The 19,706-nt window shown below is 40.8% G+C and overlaps 1 protein-coding gene across 1 annotated transcript in view; it reads right to left on the reverse strand.

Moving 5' to 3' along the window:
• Positions 1-19,706, reverse strand: part of LOC139223010 (phospholipid-transporting ATPase ABCA1-like) — a 137,707-nt gene that overhangs the window by 28,630 nt on the left and 89,371 nt on the right. Inside the window, exons 35-42 of the mRNA XM_070854934.1 lie at positions 19,515-19,589; positions 17,179-17,348; positions 12,882-13,059; positions 11,683-11,798; positions 10,504-10,648; positions 4,402-4,525; positions 2,571-2,700; positions 1,978-2,107 (exon numbers count right to left, since the gene is read on the reverse strand). Of these exons, the coding sequence (XP_070711035.1) occupies positions 1,978-2,107; positions 2,571-2,700; positions 4,402-4,525; positions 10,504-10,648; positions 11,683-11,798; positions 12,882-13,059; positions 17,179-17,348; positions 19,515-19,589 (1,068 nt within the window). The remainder of the gene's footprint in view (positions 1-1,977; positions 2,108-2,570; positions 2,701-4,401; positions 4,526-10,503; positions 10,649-11,682; positions 11,799-12,881; positions 13,060-17,178; positions 17,349-19,514; positions 19,590-19,706) is intronic.

Raw genomic sequence — 19,706 nt, forward strand, 5'->3', positions numbered from 1 at the left:
GGAAGGGGAGGAGCAGGAATTTGACACATGATTGATGGCCTGTCGATCGCTTGAGAGGCATGCTTAGATTTATGACAGGGCTCAGCCTGTGGCGCATGGCCACTGAAGCCATGCGCTCATTGATCAATTTGTTATCTACACCCCAAATGGATGGGGCACAGCTGTGGTGGGAGTCAATGAGGGCACTGCAGGAAGATTCCTGATGCCTTCTGCCATTGCTGTTTGTGTGTGGCGATGGGCCGCTGTGTCTCATCACAGAGAAATATTGTCAGCCATGAAGGTGTGTGTTAACAATCGGTGCTTGTTAACAGCGGACAAGCTCAGTCAAATCCAATCTAATATCTTAACATTTTTGGCACAATATGTCCCAGTAGAGATAAGGGTTTGCATGAGTTTATGGTGCATCACAAAAAGCTTACTCGATAAGTTGTTGCTGAAAAAGGAACATTCCCCTGCACACCTTTTCACCTTGTGAGACATTTTAATACATTGCCCACCCAACTGTTTTACCCAGAACCTGTCCAGTAATTACCCTAGGGAGTGTGGCGCACGTCTGTGTCCGTGAGTATTGAGTGAAAGACTAAGTATAGTGAGACTGAGAAGGCAGATGGAGTAAAGGAGTGAAGAAGGGTGGTAAGAAGCAAAAGGCTGTTGGATCGTCCAGCTGTCAGCACTGGAGCTGTAGAGCAGGCTGCTGTGGTGACACTTCCTGCTGCCACGCCGCCCGCAGGGAGGGAACATCTGCCGATGAATGAAGCGTTAATTTCGGTGGTGTTGAGGCATGCACCATCACAGCACGCTCGACTTCACTTACTGCAAGGAGGGGCAGGCTGTAAGGGAGCGCTGACCTTTACAACCCTAAAAATGCAATTTTGTATGGTTCCCATGCCCACTTTCGATGTTTGTGAATGTTCACAGGTGCAGACTAGCAACCTGTCTTTCCAATTTGCCTTGCAAACTCAGTAATGCAGATGCAATGGAGGGAAAAGCTTTGAAAATTCCTCTCTACCATACACATCCACACACACAGATGCAGTGGATTACTCCAGTGTCTAAGTTCTTAATAGTGTAGGTAATTACTTTAGGCCAGTTGCTTTGCTCAACAATTGTAACAATTGAAACAATTCACTATAAAAGCCGACCCAACCCTCCAGATCCACGGATTGACTGCAGTGCCTGCAGATATAAATACAATCCTCACATCACTACTGTCCATGCAGGCGCATCTTATCATCTAAATAAAGCAGCACTGACTTTTAACCTGCTTTTTGTTGGTCAATGGCGCAATCACATTTCTGCTGACTCAAGATAGCACTGCAGCAACAATGCGCTGAATCACAACTCATTATACGTGCCCATGTATATTTACTACTTACAAAACATGGACACTGTGTGTAAAAATGACACTTGAGCTGTGCTGTGTGCTGCTTTGTGCCAGGTGTAAGACAGGGCCCACTGTATGGTTTGTTATGGGGATTTAGATACCACGCTAAAAAGGCTAGCATGTAATAAATAATATGAATTGGAATGAGAGTAAAAATAAGAAGTTAAAGCACATAAAATAAAGCAATAGGAAATGTAAGTAAATAATAGGTATTATTAAAATGTATATTGACCTGTACACCATATTTTGTACATGCTTCAGTGAAAATATGCAAATGTAAAGGGTAGAACGAAAAAGTTGCTGGAGGGTAAGACAAAGCCAAGGACATACAGAGGTCAGAGTTTCCCATTATAATGGCCTGAGGGAAGAAGCTTTCTGAGTCTCTCTGTGTTTGACTTGTGGTTTGTTGCCCTAAGAGATTGAGAGTCTCACATTTTAGAAAAAAAAAACATATAAAGCAATCAGTCAACTTCTGACCTAAAAAAATATTAACTAAATGACTGAAACACAATGTGGGAATGAATGAATCATGCACTATTAGCTACAATCAGAGCAGTTCTTTAGCGAGAGCTGAAAAACACACTGCACAATACCTTAGTGAGGTCACAGACCCTCAGAAGGTCGTTCTGGGCATTGCCTTCATACACCCGTTCACGTTCCCGAGCAACATCGATATCCTCCTCCTCCTCCTCCTCTGCACATAATGGCTTCACTGAAATAAGCCTGGCAGGGAGAAGTCAACCACAGTTGGCATAACACCCTTCATTAAAATTAACATGAACTCGCATGACAAATTATCTCGGTCAAAGTTTAAGCTCAGTGAAACAATCTCAGCAATTTCCATAAACAGTAGAAACCACAGGCATTAGTTTCCATGGCTACCTCGCTTTTAGAGTAAGTAAACACTCGAGCAGAAAAAAATCGGGTAGTATTTGCCAAACGGATTCACGGTGCAACAGATGTTTTCTACAAAATGAATATGAAGTACATTACTTATTTAAATGAGGAAGAATAGGAGGGAATGGTTTATCTGGCTGAAACAAATACTGGATAAAAATGCACAACTTCTTAAACTTCTTCGTAAACATGAAAATGACACAAATTAAGGTGCGTAACTAATTGGGTTTTTTAAAACATTTTTGATTTAATTCACTCTGAAATAAGAGTTGTTGACATTCACTTTTACCTCGGTTTGCAGAAGAAGCGATACTGGATGAGGATTGTGATGGCAAACATGAAAACTCCCATGATGGACATGGCACAAAGGTTCTTCCCCACCATTTCCCAGCTGAGCGGGTCCTGGAAACGGTCTTCCCCTAATAAAGAAGGAAGGAAGAGGGGGGGAAAATAAATATATATGGTAATAAACAAAGTCAATACACACGGAGAAAGGTCTGCCATTAAATGCATTATTACCGTGCGTCATCTCATGTTTATTTCCATCCCTTATCTACAAGCTCCAAGGTTTGATTTGTCAAAAACAAAGATGCGTGATTGCTTTCATGGACAGCCAAATATATCTTTGTCAAAAGTTAGTGGAGAGCTGGAATTTGTCAGCTCTTTGAAGTGTTTTTGAGACACATTCATTGGTGAAAGCCAGCAGTTTAAAATGCCACTTAGCCTTAAAAATAAAATATAAAAAAATGGCTGTCACTTATGTCATGTGAGGAAATCACTGATGTCCTGCGCTTTCATGTTGAAGCCTCTTTTGGCTAATGAACATGTAAGTAACCCGCTGACAGCTCCCCCAACTCTAATCATTGTCAATTCTGCTTTCTTTCTTTCCTCCCTCTCTCAGCGTCTACAACCCTTCAGCCCGAGGGTGCAGAGTAAGGAGACAAGAAAAACGAAAGCGCTTTCAGTCTCATTCTCTGGTAAATAGCCCCTCTCCACACTAGCCCTTTTAGATTGTGATTACTTTTCTCTTCCTGCTCTCTACCACCACCGCAAATGATTCCTCAAATCACTATTTCCTGCTCCATCTCTCTACAGATAAGACTCCTCTTCCTCTTTCATGTGCCTCCTTGCCTCTTGATGGCCCTCTCAGCGTGGCTGCACCTCGACAGTGACCTTCCCCTCATCTCCCCTTCGTCTGTCTAAATTTGCTGTGAAGATGAAGAACTGGCATTTTGAATTACATGGTAATGTGAGTTAGAAATAGTAGAATTACAGGAAAGGCATGTTGTTTAAATGTTATTTAGGTGTGCAGTTAACAGGCAAGAGCAACGGCACAGTACGCATATTCACGTGCACGTCGGTCACGTGATCCTCTAATCTACAGGGGGTGTTAATGTAGCAAAGGATAGAAAGCAAAGACTGCTAACAACAATAAACATGAATGTAAACTGTGAAGGTCTAAAATTTTCCAAAAACTGACTTTGCAAATGTTTAAATACAATACAAAGCGGAATATTTACGGAACGGTTTCTCGTCCTTTTCTATGCCCCAAACAGTAAACCTGCATTTGTCTGTAATCACTTAAGGACAGCACTGAGGCGTTGTGCAGGTAAAATGGAATAAAAGAAGCACAGCTAAAGGTTGGGCTCATGCGATGCACTTCTGCACAAAATATGGAAGGAACTAGTGATGGAATAAACTATGGCTGGGATGATTTACATCCGTGGTCTTGAATAGAGAACAAGATTGCAAAACTGTATAGATGCATTTTTCCTGACAGTTATTTGGTAGAGGATTTGCAAATAACCCCTATTATAATACTCAATGTAAAAAGAAACTTTGTTGTTCACTATGGAGCTTACTTTTAACTTTGAAATTACTTTGAATCATGTTGAAAGCTCTATTTTAGACGACTGCTGTGGAATCAAAAGAAAGTCATTAAGTCAAGAAAGGCTCAACAGGTTTAGTTGTACTGTATGAAAAAATATCTCACCCCTTTGGCAAGTACTTTCTTTTGTTTGAGGGAATAATATTAGACCTTAATATTGCACAAAATAAATCATTAAAATGAGGATTTTTCTTAATGGTTGCTCATGCTGATAGTGGTGGTGGCCTCTTACCAAAGCTGCTGAAGAGCGTGCCCATTGCCTCGTTCTTGGCCATGTCAATTAGCCCTCTGCCCAGACAGAAATGTGGGAATATCAGCAGCACCTGCTTCACTATGTCATTGATGTGGGAGACATTCTGTTGAGGAAAATGCACACAAGCACACACAAGACACAAAGCTTTGAATATTTTAGCCCTGGCTGGGAACTAGCCAGCACAAGCACAATATGTTGACTCGCCGCCTTGACTCAGCTGGGCCAGCGGCCTGAGAGGTTTGGAAGATGGTGCGTAGCGCCCCGACGCGAGTGTGTATAATTAACAAACATCCTGCACCTCATGCTGTGCGCCGCTGTGTTGCGAGGCCCTAAATGGCATGCTGAGGGAGCGCGGAGCATCTGAGTTCATCTACCTTTGTTATGTTGGAATTTAGCAAACGGGAACATACTGTGTGATCTGTGAGGTAGCACACATACAGTGTGTGTAAACATAAACTGATGAGGTGGTGCTCAAGTAAGCAGATGTTCATCCTTAAAACCATAACTGAGGGCAGAAAGGAGCACCCAGAGACCAAAAAGCCACAGCAGGAACATAACAAAAAAATGTGAAAACACCTACAGGCAATCTCTGTGTGTCTGTCTATTTTCCTTCTACTGATACTACGTACAAGTACAAAGAGACAGATACGCAACAACACAAAGCCAAAGCATACTGTTTCACTGTTTCACAAGGCATACATAAAAAGCTAGTCTTATCTTGACAGGGCATTTCCTGGCTACAACTTGTCTTTCTCCCTAAAATTGTACTGTCCCTTTCCTCCTCCCTGAGGCTCGAATTCAATGGCAGCCCCATGAAGCACAAAAGAAATAGTTAATTATATGAAGACACAATGGACGGGGCTGTAACAAACTGGCTCACATCGGGAGGGAAGTACAGTAAGTCAGGGAGGAAAAAAGGGGTGGGAGAGGAAAATATTACTACGTTTGGCGCGGCATGGTGTTCAAAAGAGACCTCATGCATTATGCATACTGCTTCATTGCAGCAAAGTCTTCAAAGCTCTTGCATACATAGAGGGAGACTGTAAATTTATCATTTCCGTTTTTTGGGTGAGCCCACGCAAAAAGTAGGTGGGGCGGGGGTGGCAGTGCATTTTGTTACAGCCGTGTGTAGGATTTCAAGATGATGGCCATTACTGTGGCAGAATTTATTCATGGATGTGTATTACTGCTCACTATAACAAGTTCCACTAAGTAAGGCTTCAAATGGCACTTGAGAATGAGTACATGCAGCCTTATGAGTCTACCAGCCTTAAGAAAACAATCCAAATGCCAGATTTAACGATAATTTTGTCAAGTGAGTTTGCTGGATGTCTGAATGTCTAAATGAATAGTTCAAGATTTTGGGAGAGCTGCTCATTTGCTTCCTTTCAGAGAGTTAGATAAGAAAATTTGGCACCAAATGCCTTGTGTGTGGTTGAAATGTAGTTAGAGTCAGCAGCCAGTTAGCTTAACTTAGCATAAAGACTGCAAGCAGAGGAAAAAAGCTGCTCGGGCTCTGTCCAAGGCAATAAAATCCACCAACCAGCACACTAATTAACATGTTTTATCTTGTGTTAGCAACTTCCTCTCTCTCAAGTCTCTACTGGTTCCCTGGTTAACTGGTGCCAGCCAAGAAATCATCCAGCACACAACCCCCTCGTGAAATAACTAATTGGCATTTTTAGACCTCAGGTAAGACAAGATATAACATGCTAATTTGTGAGCTTTAGAGTGACTGTAAGCTGATTTTGTTACCTTTAGAAGCTAACTGACTGCTGGTTCCATATTTAGCAGACAAACATGAGAGTGGTGTTGATCTTCTAAGGACAGCAAAGAACTCTGAACTCTGTATACCTGCTTTCCTTGCTTCTTTGTCTAAAATTAACATTTATGCGTCAAAAGCAATCACAGTTTTTTATGTGGAAGGAACATGCGTTTCTTAAATTGATATATAAATCCTCATAACACCTCCAAAAGAAGTGAGTATCTAACTCATACAGTACCTGCCTTTTCCCCTTGTGGCAAAACATACAGTAATGATCAAACGCAGGCACATGCATATGTAAAATGATTTTTCTGTATGAGTAGGTGGCCAATGGCCTAGTTTCTCTCAGAGAGATACGAGAGCGTGTTGAAAAGGCCTCATTGATCATGATGTCAAAGCAAACCTTCAGATGTCCGGCAAGGTGTTAAACAATAATTCATCACGCTTTTTATCTACATTTACACATTTGCTTGGAGACTAAAAGCTACAAAGAACAGCAATCACAATTCAGAGCAAAATGTAAAATCCACTCGAAATGTTGAAGGGAGGTCATTTAGAAAATGGATCTCCTTCGTCAGTCAGCACAGTGCTATTCATAACGCTCAGAAGATATTCAGAGATCAATAAAGCACAACAGTCTGACAATTTGTTTAATTTCTGAGATGTTCACGTCTAATAGCTCATTTTAAAGGAAGAACAGGTGCTGAGGTGCATTTAGGAACCTAATTTTATCGCTTAACCGTTTAATCTTACCGGATCATTTTTAAACATGGTTCCTATTGTTATACACTTTGGCTTCTAAATGACCGGTAGGTACAAAAAGTTTTGGAACTGGTCCAGTCGCTCACCTTAGCTGGCAGCCATTAAAAGGCCTGTCTGAAATGTACTCTTTTGAGGTAGGAGGAGGTGTTGCTTGTCAAACACCGTCTAAATCAATTAGTCTCTTTGTATTATTGCCTGACTTTGGTGTTTTAAAGGTTAGGGTTTTGATCCGAGCGAATGTATCAAAACATCAAAGTCACAGCGACTAGACCGCTAACTCCGATGTTCTGTGAGGTAAAAACGCTGCTTTTGTCAACGGAGTCTCTTGGCTTTGGATAAAGGGATATTACGGCTGTTTCTGGTTAAAACTAAAAGGTCTTACTGATCTGTCTCTTTAAGGATCCTGTCCGGGACGTTGTGACACTTCCACTGACAACCTGAGCCTGTCAGTGGCAAACACAAGCACTTTTAGTGGATGTACTCTGACGGACGAGGGTGAGCCAAAGGATTACATTACAGCCATTGTAGTCAGTTCACAGCTGCTGGCTGAGGCAAACTAATGTATTGTATTTTTAAACCTTGGCCCTAAAGTAGGGCCAAGGTTTAAAAATACCATTTATTTATTTATTGAACAAGTTTTTAGGTTGACTTTTACTTGACTCAGTTGATATGGATTTGTCTCTTCATTACAGTATTTATATAAATAAGTACAGTTTTTATATAAATATGGAAATAAGGTCTTTTTAGAATTTTTTCATACGGTCTGCAAACATTTAATGTCAAGCATATTTTTTTCCTGGGTTGTTCACGAACGTATACAAATGTTCAGATACACACACACACACACACACACACGCAAGTCTTGGGATTTGCTGAAGGCTCCTCTGTTCTTTATATTCAACACTAAGCTTATACAGAGATAAAGAAAGTCAAATAAATAAACAACAGCTATGACCTTGGCTGAATGCAGCCCATCTGTGTGGCAGAGGAATGCAAAGAAAGTGAGACCTAATTTGAGATCAATACATGAAACAGCAATATCTTCACTTGACTGGGTGTTCATCAAGGAGATCTAAGAGGCTCTTAGCCGGTGATGATGAAATGCTGGACGATTTTCCCCCTTACATTTGTGCTATATGCCCATAAATCATTTTCAAATGGTTTTGAAGGTGGTATAGTCTACGAGGCGCTTATCTGACCCATATCGCTACTTGTGCTTATTCCCACAGCACGGCTTCATTCATAATGCTGGATATCACAATGAGAGCAGACAGACACAAGTATAAGGACACAGTATGAGGCTCAAACAGTCTACTTAGATATTTTCTGGAGATGAAATTTATGTTTTTTTAGCTATGGTGGTTGTTGTGGAGCTACTAGCTAAATCAAAAAGTTTTACTTAATTTTGAATTTGTGCTATGGTTGTCAGACTACGCTAGCGATTTGAAAAAAAAGGGGGGGTGGACTACACTATACATAGAAAACTACTGGATTTGATTTTTTTTAAATATCCTGTCAATAAGAGGTGCTTCACTTGGTACAATGCACTCGAATTACACTGCATGCGGTAGGTAGTACCTGGCCACGCTGCCACACCTTTATGTTTATCCCGGAAAATCTATCTGTGCCTGTGGTTATCTCTGAGTGGCACGTGGTGGAGGTATTGACTCAGACACTGCTTCCAGCATACAAGGCAGGCTGGGATTGATGCAATCCACAGGGAGCTGGCCAGTCCTGAGGGGAAGAAAATCTCCCATCGGTCTCAAGACAAAACTGGGGCACTGAGTCTGTAACACTGCAGCTCTGCTTTCTCACTCTGTAACATCTCCTGGAAAAAAAAATGGTACTATGCCCAAAAGGGATCTAGATTCACCCTGTGCTTTAAAACAGAGAACAGATTGAAGCCTTTATCTTTACTTGTGAGCCACAGTGTTTAACTAATGCCACCGCTGAGGAGTCTAAAAATGATAAGATGAAGCTTTGAAACAGTGGAAATCGCAAAGGGAGAAGGCTGGATTGAGCTGTCATATGTAGGATCTACCCTTTCTGCCTAACTGGGGCACACCGGGGCACTGTCGTATCTATGTTAGCTGTTGTGAGAAGAGTCTGTTCCGTAGAGATATCCCCTCTGAACAGGAGACACATGGAAACCTGGAGAGTTGTAACATTTGTTTATTGATGTTGACCCATCAGGTGTTCTTATCAGCAGCAAAATCAAGTCAGATTAGGAGAATTATTATGCACCCCTGTCCCTGTCGAGTCTCAGAGAAACACTATCTTCGTTCCTAAAGCCTCGGACAAGAGAGTAGCGCAATGAATCTGTCCCTTTGCACTGCCAGTGGGCCCTTCATGAGTAATACACAGCGCTAAGACTGTATCAATAAATAAAGTTAATGCAGACACAACAAAACGGCAAGACTGGCATTCTTTGAGGAGAGACACACGAGCCGAAAAATACAAATTGGTAATGAATGCTGGTGATAATGAAATCACAATGCAAATGAGGCCGCCTCGTTAGGAGCAGGAAAAATCCCATGCCATCGCCGAGCGGCGCCAGAGGAAACATCAAGTCAGAAGCAGGCTCGTCGGAAGGGACAAAGTGTGCAGAGGCAAAATCTTTCAGACAACATTACGCTCCGTCTGAAGTGTCGGCTCGGAGCTGTGGGAGACATTCTGATGAAGCATCAGATGTATAAGCAGCTTGTCAGGGAGTGAGACGCGGTTGTGTCTGTTGACAAGGAATGACTGATCAGCGTGAGGCTAAAAATGCAACGTGAAAAAATCCAAGTGTGGGTGATGTATGCTAATCATGCAAATAACAATTAAGTCTACAAATCAAATTAGACATATTTAGTTCAGAGAACAAATGAAAGAAGACATCAAGAAAAGTAGAAACATTTTCTCAAACACCACCTATGAGTAATTGAGGCCCTGCTGGTGAGAGTTCTGGTTGTTACACAAATTGTATAGTCAGAATAAGCCAATTTCTCTTTTTTTTTAATAAATGTGATTTAAATTATAATCAAAAGTAAAATGACTGTCAGTCAACACCCGCCCCCCCCTCCTCTCTCTCTCTCTTCCTAAGCTCTCCATTTCTCATGCAGTTCTTTTTTGGTGTCTTTGTCTTTTGATTCCACTGAGACTGGAGCAGCTTGCAGTTAAAATGAACACTAGCTAAAAGATGGATGAAGAAATTTCTCCGAAGACCCAATTCTCACCAAACGATTAAACATTAAAGAGAATAGGGAGAATAACTCCTTTGAAAAATCCTTGAGAGCATAAAGGAAATATATTAAAAGTTGTACCAGGTGGGCACACACTCCACCCACATGCGTATGGAAGCCTTTGCTTCGAAAACACAGAGCGCTTATCTATGATTCATGTCAATTAGCCATCCTCTACTTTAGTTTCCAAATATATTTTTTATGCAGCTATGGGAGCTTGAATGTGCGTGCCCGCTGTTTCACAAGACCTGTCTTTCATGGTGTTAAAACAATGCATATATGTATGTGAGGCAGGCTAGGTGTGTATGTTGTGGTGTGAATGCCACTTACATCATCATCAAAGAGCTCCATAACAAAGGTGGCCACGCTGCCGTTAATACCAACGAAGAGGTTGATGCAGGTCAGCACCACGTAGGCTGTGCTGGGCACGCTGAAGATGAAGGAGGCGGGATACATCATGGGGGTGATGGACCAACTGCCAAAAACAAGACGCTGTCAGACAAACAGACAGAAAGGGCAAACGAGGATCCCCCGACCTGATTTAGCGATATCACCTGAATAGTCGAGTGCTCAGAAAAACATTAACTTTCAGTTAATGGACAAGGATTAACTTTCAGTGCCCCATACTCATTAAACTCAACACCAGGGTTTATGTGACGGTAGTAGTCGATTTAATGTTAGCAGAATTTATGCCATTTTCAATTCAGAAGTGCAGATTACCAGGTGAGATGTGTTTCACGGCATCACCGGCCTCCTCTGATCATTTGCATGTCCAGTAAGTGACCGATATAACACCGCTGAACAATAAATGCCACCCACACATGGCCGGCAGTAGTTCAAGTTCAGTATTAGAGGTAGTAGAAGCACTACTCAAAGTAATCATTGAAGTAGTAAAATAACTGAGGGCTGTATGATTATTTGGCCCGCAGGTAGAATTGAAAAAAAAAATCAAATGGATCACAGAACTGTAAATACTTAACAACAATAATGGATTATGTGTAGGCCGGCAGTATTAAAGGTTCAGTCTCTACATCTGTTTTTGTTTCACTTTTACTTTTTCCACACTGTGCAACCTATTACCGGATGCTTCATGATGATGGCTGATCATGTTGGGTGCTATACATGTAACACCTCATTAACATAATGTTATGCATTGTCTTTCACTTGAAAGAGCATGATGCAACAGCCCGTACATTGCACTCACGCTCAGATCAGCACCACGGCACAGCGCCTACTTAATTTGAACCAGCTTAAACAAATGTGACGAACCTTTTGCCTGAAAGCATGCATAGAAGCAGTTTCCCCTACATGAATAGACAGAACTCATGTCCAATTTGATAAAACTGGACATGCCATCACTCCAAGAGACAGAATGAGGAAGAATCACGGTCCGAATAAAATAAAAAAGGTAACCCCACAACGAAAAGTTTAACCACAGAATTACAACCTGCCATCACTCTTCAACAATCATCAATTTTTGGTGAATACTGGAAGTATCACATTACTTACCCATACAAAACAAGCAGCAGAATCAAAGCAGGCAGGTTAGCAGGTGAAACGTAGGCTTTTTGTTGAAAGCAGAGGAAAATCACAATCACTATGCAGCATGGGACGATGTAGTTACACTGTCAGGACAAACATAAACATGCAAAGAAAGAAGAAAATACGCAGTTATTCCCCTCAGAAATGGGCCAGTGCATGATTAAGAAAATGATCTTCAGGCCGTTAGTGACCACATCAAAAGATGTCTTGCTTTAGACATTCTTTGTTCATTTTTTTCAGATGAATTGAAAAGACGTGTAATTAGGAAATCTGTGGATTCCTTTTTTTTTTTTTAATTAGCACCCAAACATATTCCCCTTTAAGTTTCTAATTAAGTATAACAGACCCATCTGATTCTATTTGAAGTAAGTGGTCCCTACATAACACATTGAACAGTGTACAAAACTTTAATACAATTTTCAAGTAAAAGACTAATATTTCTTTGGAAAAAAAAAATTATTTATTGGTTTAATAATAAATCTGGCTGCAGAGCTCTTATAAAACTAATGCAGTATTTTCTATGGTGGACCACTGATAACAAAAGAGACAGAATGTGTCAAGATACAATGATACATGTTTATTTCTAGGTCACAGAAAAGGCTTACACAGGAATTTCAGCATGGGTTCCCTGTAATATCCCCATTGTCGATAGAGCACGTATGCTAATGCAGACAGACCAGCTCCTTAGGCACATTTGTTCCCCACTCAGGCAGCATTTATCCACCATAATGATGAGCATCCTGATGCCATTTCTTTACCAGAGGTACCTGATAAAATGTTTACTTCAATTACGCCTCAGGGAAACTGCCGGTAAGCCTGTTGAGCCTAACCAGCGGGGGCAGCCGGTGTCGATAATTACGGCTCAGTCAATAACTGTTGCTCCGGTGAAGCATTTCCCCGAAGCCAGCAGTGTCAAAGCTACATTATCAATTATAGTGGATAGATATATATATTTCTTTCACATATAGCCTTAGGTGGAAACAATTTTCATGGTAGTAGGGTGAAATGAGGCCTTCAGCATTGAAACCTGTGTTGGATGCATCACATTATGTCTCATAGTTTTAACCTAGATTTCAATCAACATGTAGAAAAGAGGCAAGCTAAATTCAGAACCTTCAGAAATCAGCTAAGAGATGATACAGCGGCGTGATGAAGCTTGTTCTTACCATGTCCCAGGCAAAATTGGCCAACCAGTAGACAGCTGGGTTTACTCCACTGACAAATTGAAGATGCTTGGCTTTGTTCACCCTCTCCTGGATGAGAAAGAGGACAAAGCTGGCAGGGATGAAGGACATGGCAAAGATGACGCAGATGGACACCACCACGTTGGTAGAGGTTGTGGCCCTGTGATTGAATAGAGCACAGCAAAACAGGGGGTTGGCAGGAGAGCAAAGCGACACACGTGGATGCTAAAATATGTAAGCCCTTACCTCGGGGGCTTTGATTAAACTGTAAGACGCATGAATTGGAATACGAGACATCTTAATGAAATACAGAACTTTAACTCAATTGAAATATAAATGAAATGGTCTAATGCTTCCAAAGAAACTGATTAAGGTTCTGGTGTGACGTTCACAGCATTTAAATCTTTTTCTCAGCGGCTCACTTTCCATTTAAGTGGGCACTCATCATCCCTATACACCACAGCAGCCATATTTACATCAGAAAATATTACAGATCACCACAATGACACCAGTGAAAATAATAAAAAGAAGCTTAGAGATGGCAGATACAACACTGTGCTGTGAAAAATGTGTATGAAAGAGATTCTAAAAAAAGAGATCAGGTCTGGGGTTGGTTCTCTTGTTACCAGGACATTAGCCAGAGCAGCATTTGGCTCATTTCCTATAATCCAATAAGCGTGTAACATTTATTACTTTGCAACATTAGGATGCATTTAAACAAATTCTGTTACACCTCCAGAAATAATCTATATAGCTAATGTCACAGACATGTGCTTGTGAGTATTGATGAGTGAATTAGACAGGCATTACATTCATTAATAGAAAGCACTGACAATGCTGTTTGTACATAATAAAAAAGCTTTTAAAGATCATTAGCCCTCTGAAACCATGATAGGCCATTATGCTGGCTTCATCTTCAATTCACAGCTCCTGTTGGTCTCTTGGAAACAGTCAACGGGAAAATAGAGGAGCACATTTTAAAATCTGGACCATACTTCTTATATGCAACTCTCCTTTCTTTCATCTTAGAAGCAAATTGTTCCTTTCTCCTCCAAGATGTTGACCTTCACTTCACTGTCGCATGTCTTCATATATGCCACCCTAGCTTTGAACATATCTTTCGTTGAGCTCGCTCAATTAGCATTGGAAAGAATTCTGGAGTATTCTTTTAACCCCCGCCGTCATCCTCCCCTCCCGGCCCATGATTATCTCTCACCAGACTTCCTGTTGTGTAATTAGCATATTAAATAAGTTACCCTGTGTGGCTACATGGCTGCATTTATCATCGCCAAGCAGATGCAATTAGAACACATAAATAAAACCATTCGCCGCAGTGGGTGCCGGCCCACATTTCAACAGGTTTCAAGGGCTGTGTGCTCTGGTTGGGTGGGGAGATAATGTAAGGGAGAAAGCTGTGAATGATCTAACCCTGGATGCTCGAAGCTGGCTAATTGCTGTGAAGAAGAGGACAAGCAATCTGCTAATTAAGTAATAATGGAAGAGCAAGAAAGATGAGCAGCGGGAGTAAAGCTTTAAAGGATGTATTGCTTTCCTTTAAGTTTTTTTAATGACAAGTGCTATAGGGCACAGCCTTAAATGTTAAAGTGTCAGGGGACTGAAAGCATGAGATAATTATCAAGCCTGAAGCTCCAGGCACTACATTCAGGCCGTTATTTGTATTATGCAGCACTGCGTAAATAATGCAGAGAACTAGTTTAATTCTGATAGAAGAAAAAGTGGGAATACAATTCATTTGGCAGTTCACCTGTAAATGTTTTTTTAACTGAATATTTGAATCAAAAACAATATTAATTGGCGAATTGCAGCTAAATTACATATCAAATTCCAGAGAGGGGTAAGAACATCACTAGCGCAAAGTGAAGTGATACACATATCTATCTCCATAATGGAATGGTGCCAAAGTATGACAGAGATGATAGAGAAAATTGGGTTGGCCCTATTTTTTTTGCCAGCACAAATTGGTTGTGAAGTACTCTCCAGTACACTGCAGGGGAGCTTCACTTCAAATTAGATGGTGCAGTGCAATTTTTGTGTCCGAAACCTGGCGAGGGAACAAAACATTAGTGATGAATTATTATCGATTGAACAGCTCCAGTAAATGTCGTTCCATGCTATTGAAAAGGTGTCAATGAGAAATATAAATTCCTTTTAAGACCTTAAATCTCAATTGTTAAAATAGGACAGGGAGGCACTTTTCCTTATTGGTGGCATTCGGCGGTTTTCTTACCTCTCTGTGATACAGGAACATTAACTTGGGCTGTTTACAAGCAAATCACCATAAATTCCACAACCTCAATTAAAGCTAGCTACAGCGAGCTGGCATTGAGACCAAAATTAAAAGGTGAATTCACCTTCAGCTGAACTAAGCTAAAATCAAAGATAAACCATTCCTGTCTTGCTCACCACACAACGTTATTATCTCTCAACCAGCAATGACTGAATAACACACAAAAAAATATGTACCAAAGGCTGCATTATTTTTTTCCCCCTCTGGTTTCTTTGTTTTTTGGCCATTTGGAGGCAGCAGCATAAGTTTAGCAACACTTTTAACATTGTTATAGTAAACCTGTTGGCAAATATTTGCCCATTTACACATCCAGTAATACCAGAGCAAAATAAGTGTTGATTTTGAGTTCTGTCTCTGGCCCCCTGATGAACAAAGTTTAATAGTAAGAGTAGAATTTGTGGCTTCAAACCCAAACAAAATCCATTGCTCATATAAAAAAAATAAAAATCTTGAAGTGGTGCTTTAAGCAACCAAATTCCACACTGCTTAGTCATCTGCTCAAGCAGATTCTTCCCTTTTCCTCCATTCTTGTCTGCAGCCTACGCACTTATTCAACAATGAAGGAGTGCTCAAGCTAATCTGGAAATCATTGTACATAAATTGTAGTCGTCACACTGCACAGAGAGGTAAGGAGGAAAAGAGGCTCATCCTGAATCTACCCTAGGCAGGCCATCGTTATTATCTCCTAACCCTGGCACAGTCTCTCTCTCTCTCCCTAACTCAGGGCTGTCGTCAGCACCTGATCACTACATGAATACCTGACTGTGGGCTGGAGCAACGGCAGCAACATGGGATGAAACTGCTACTATGTGGTGATTGGTAGAACCATTAAATTGCCTGTATAATGTCAGGATTAGTTGTGGTTATGGCACTGCACAGTCATTTGCTGCAGTGGGATGTAAATATTAACTACTTCCCATTAAAAGCGTTGATCGCAATTATGTCTCCGAAGAGACGAAATGCAAAATATCAACACGAGGTAATGTTGAAGAATACACACCAGCTAAAAATCACTGGTCATAATCGCAAAACAAAACAGTGTACAGTGCACAGAGAGCAGTTATATCCATATGTTGTGATTTAGCACATCATTAATCTCTCGCTCTCATGGGGAGCCGCTCTCTCGCACGGCCCTGGGATGAGGCATGAGAAGAAAATAGTATATCCTCGTAAAGGGCTCCCATGGGCCTCCAAATCTGTGCATGCTCAAACAAATCCCTCATTTATCTATCTGTCTTACATTTCCATTGTATTGTCTCTTACTCATCTGTTCTCCCTTTGTCTATGCTGTCTCCGCTTCTCTTTCTGTCATTCCAGTGCTCTGTCCCTCTAACTCTCCCTTATCTCTCAGCTCTCTCTCCTGCATCTCACGAAGGCATTGTCAGAAAATCCTAAAATTGTGTCTTTCAACGAGAGAAAAAAGTGATGTGGCTGCCCAGCATGTTGGAACCCGATGAGGAAACTGCAGACAGGGTTTGCAGATGAGGTTTTTCTAAAATAAATTGCAGCCAACACTGTAAACACACATAGAACATTTCTATTAAATGTGTTTAGATCCTCAGCACACTCTGTGTTATCTGTGTTATTCATATAGACTTGCACAGGCAAAAGAGTGGGCGTGCTTGACGCTCAAAGTGTAATGGGAGCTGACCCAAAAATCACAAAGCAGCAAATTAAGTCATCAGCATTCGGAAAAAGTCTGTTAATACTTTTAATAATGCACAGCAGCACGAGAAACACTGCTCAGCTCTGGGTCTTACTCAGTGATAAATCCATAGAGATTTGAAATGTATAGTTATACATATACTATGCTGTCAGTATTTTATACTAACTTGTCTGGCTATATAACTAAATAATGAATTGAGGCCATTTTTCTGCCCTATTTTTCATTTCAAGTTGCACCTTTGCTCCACAAAGATCAACCCCAGCAGCATCTACCCTTCAACCCATTTCTTTGGTCTGATGACTCACAGGGCAACATAGGAGAGCTGCTCCTTAGTGAGGTTGAGGGGGTGATTGGACACGGAGATGCCGTACTGGCTGGGATCCTTTCCTGCCGGCAGATTTCCCCGGAGGATGGCGTTATTGGCCACACTGAGGAAGGACACCACGCTGTGCCATGCCTGGTTGTAGAACCACACCTGCCGAGGTAGAGACGAGCATTAGCGCCGAGAGCAGCATGTAGAGAATTGCAGTTGCCTCACGTCTCCTAGCAACTACATCTGGCCGTGGTCAAATAATGGAGAAAGATTTAAAATGCAGGTTATAAAAGAAAAGACATTTCAAAAAGATGTAAGTGTGGACCAGTTGCAATTTTATTTTTTTTTCTGAGGGGATTTTTTGTTTTTTTTTTGGCTCTGTTAGTTAACTAGCCAGAAATGTAGCAAAAAAAGGTACAAAACAATGATGGGACAGACAGGACATGTGTCCATCTATCTGCTAGTTGTGCTTTAACAGCTGACTTGCAGTCACCCGTAGTGGAATGCTCTTATTGAAAGAGCTGTGGACCACCCATATTGTCTCCAGAGAGTATAATTCATCACTTAACACTTATTTTTTCACAACTGAAGAAATTGAGAAATCATTGCCTCTGCTGTTGTCATTTGCTAAGGTGCAACATACGGTCAGATTTACAATAGTTTGCTGTTGAGCTACTGTGCACATTTCAACAGATATTTTCTATTCTGTATGGCTGTGTGTGTGTTCATATCTTTGTGTCTCATGGTGGCTAGAACACTGTGAGCGATCCAATAGATTTTTGCCCACTTAGTTCACCAAAGGAGTTCTGAAAAGAGGGGTCAAATAGTCTCTCAAATATTTTTTGGGGCAACATATTACTGTTCTATAAGAATAAGCAACTGAGCTGACAAACATTATTTTTTCATTTATTAGAAGACAAAGACCTGCAATGACTGCTAAATCCCGTTGTGGCATAGCAGGCTAGCTGCAGACTTAAAAAATATTTTTTCCACACTAGTGTAAGTGATTCTCTGAGTCCGTGGCTGCTGGGGTGTAGAAGAAAAAGAATGGATGAAAGAGAGTGGGAGTGAGAGAGGACTCTCCACTGATAGTGCAGCGCTAATTAAGAGTGGATGGTGTTTGAGTGTCAGCCTAACATAACACTGCATCACAGAGGAGGATATGGAGAAACTGGAGTACACACACACATGTGCTCACGTCTCTTTCTGCCTGTTTGTGGCTCTCTTTTCCCCTCTGTTCTCGCTGTATCTCAGAGACACAGACCGACCAAAATTGATATTATCTTACTATTATATTTCTTCAATCCTGGAGTTTCTGAAAGGCCTGCAGTCAAAATATCATTTGATGTATTCAAGATAACAAATCGTAAAGAGCACAAGCTTGTCTGCTAAACACATGAGGATGGTATAGAGGGAAAAGTATATGAGGAGATATGATGACAAACCACATTTGCGTTTCCACTTCTGAGATTACTTTAAGCATCCACTTGTTTTGGGGAGGAGCAAAACTCTAGACTCAATATGAGATATATAAGTGTATGAGAGATGTGTGAGAGATTACATTTCAGATTGTTTAAGCTCTTGTGCTTTTTTTTTTTTTCAGTATTTCCACATTCTGCTACTTTGTGTTTACACTCCACTGCATTCATCTGACAGCTATACTTTCTAGTTACTTTTTCAAATTAAGATTTCACACAGAATCATTTATGAGATAAGATCACAAAATATAATCCACTGTTAAAGATTAAACTCGTGGTTCCCAGCTGTTCTGGCTTGTGACCAGTGTCCAGCTACGTTGCTGTATTGGTATTTTTACTAAAATACAAATAACATATCTGAGTACTTCTTCCACCATTAATGTAGTAATTATACACCTACTTTTGAAACTGCATTTTAATTAATTGTATAACAAACTATGTGAAACCGCATTACCTTTAGTTAATACTGGTAGAGATCCTTGTAATTAGGCTTTATTGGATTTAATACAAAACGGGGTCGTACTTATCAAGTTGCACTTCACTTTATAGCAATATACTCATCATTAACCCATCTCCTCCTTACTTTTGTCAAGATAAATTATATATATTTGACACTACCTAATTTATAATTAAGCAAATTGTGCAATAAAAAAAATGAGTAGACCAGCTTTAGGTGGGTATGTCCCTGCACTGCCTCTGCCTGTGTCCTGTTTCTCTTAATCAGGACTGCTCCTCCCCAAAAATTCAAAACTGCATCTGCCTTATTTCACCTCTGAGATCATTACACTTTCATCTCATTGGATCAGATCAAACAGTAGAGCAAAGGGGCAGACGGCAATTAGTATAATACCTTTGCGTTGTCCCTGGTTCCCAGGTTCTTCAGCAGTGTCTCAGCCTTCTGAAAGATCTCATCAGTCACATTATCCTAATGAAGATGAGGAAAACAAGAAAAAAAAGATTTAATTGGATACACTAAGAAAACCACTACTGCTCTTTGAAATGCAAAACACAAGGCAGAGGGAGACATGAATTAAGACTTCCT

The sequence above is a fragment of the Pempheris klunzingeri genome, chromosome 23 (genome assembly GCF_042242105.1).
Source record: "Pempheris klunzingeri isolate RE-2024b chromosome 23, fPemKlu1.hap1, whole genome shotgun sequence".
NCBI classification, from domain to species: domain Eukaryota; kingdom Metazoa; phylum Chordata; class Actinopteri; order Acropomatiformes; family Pempheridae; genus Pempheris; species Pempheris klunzingeri.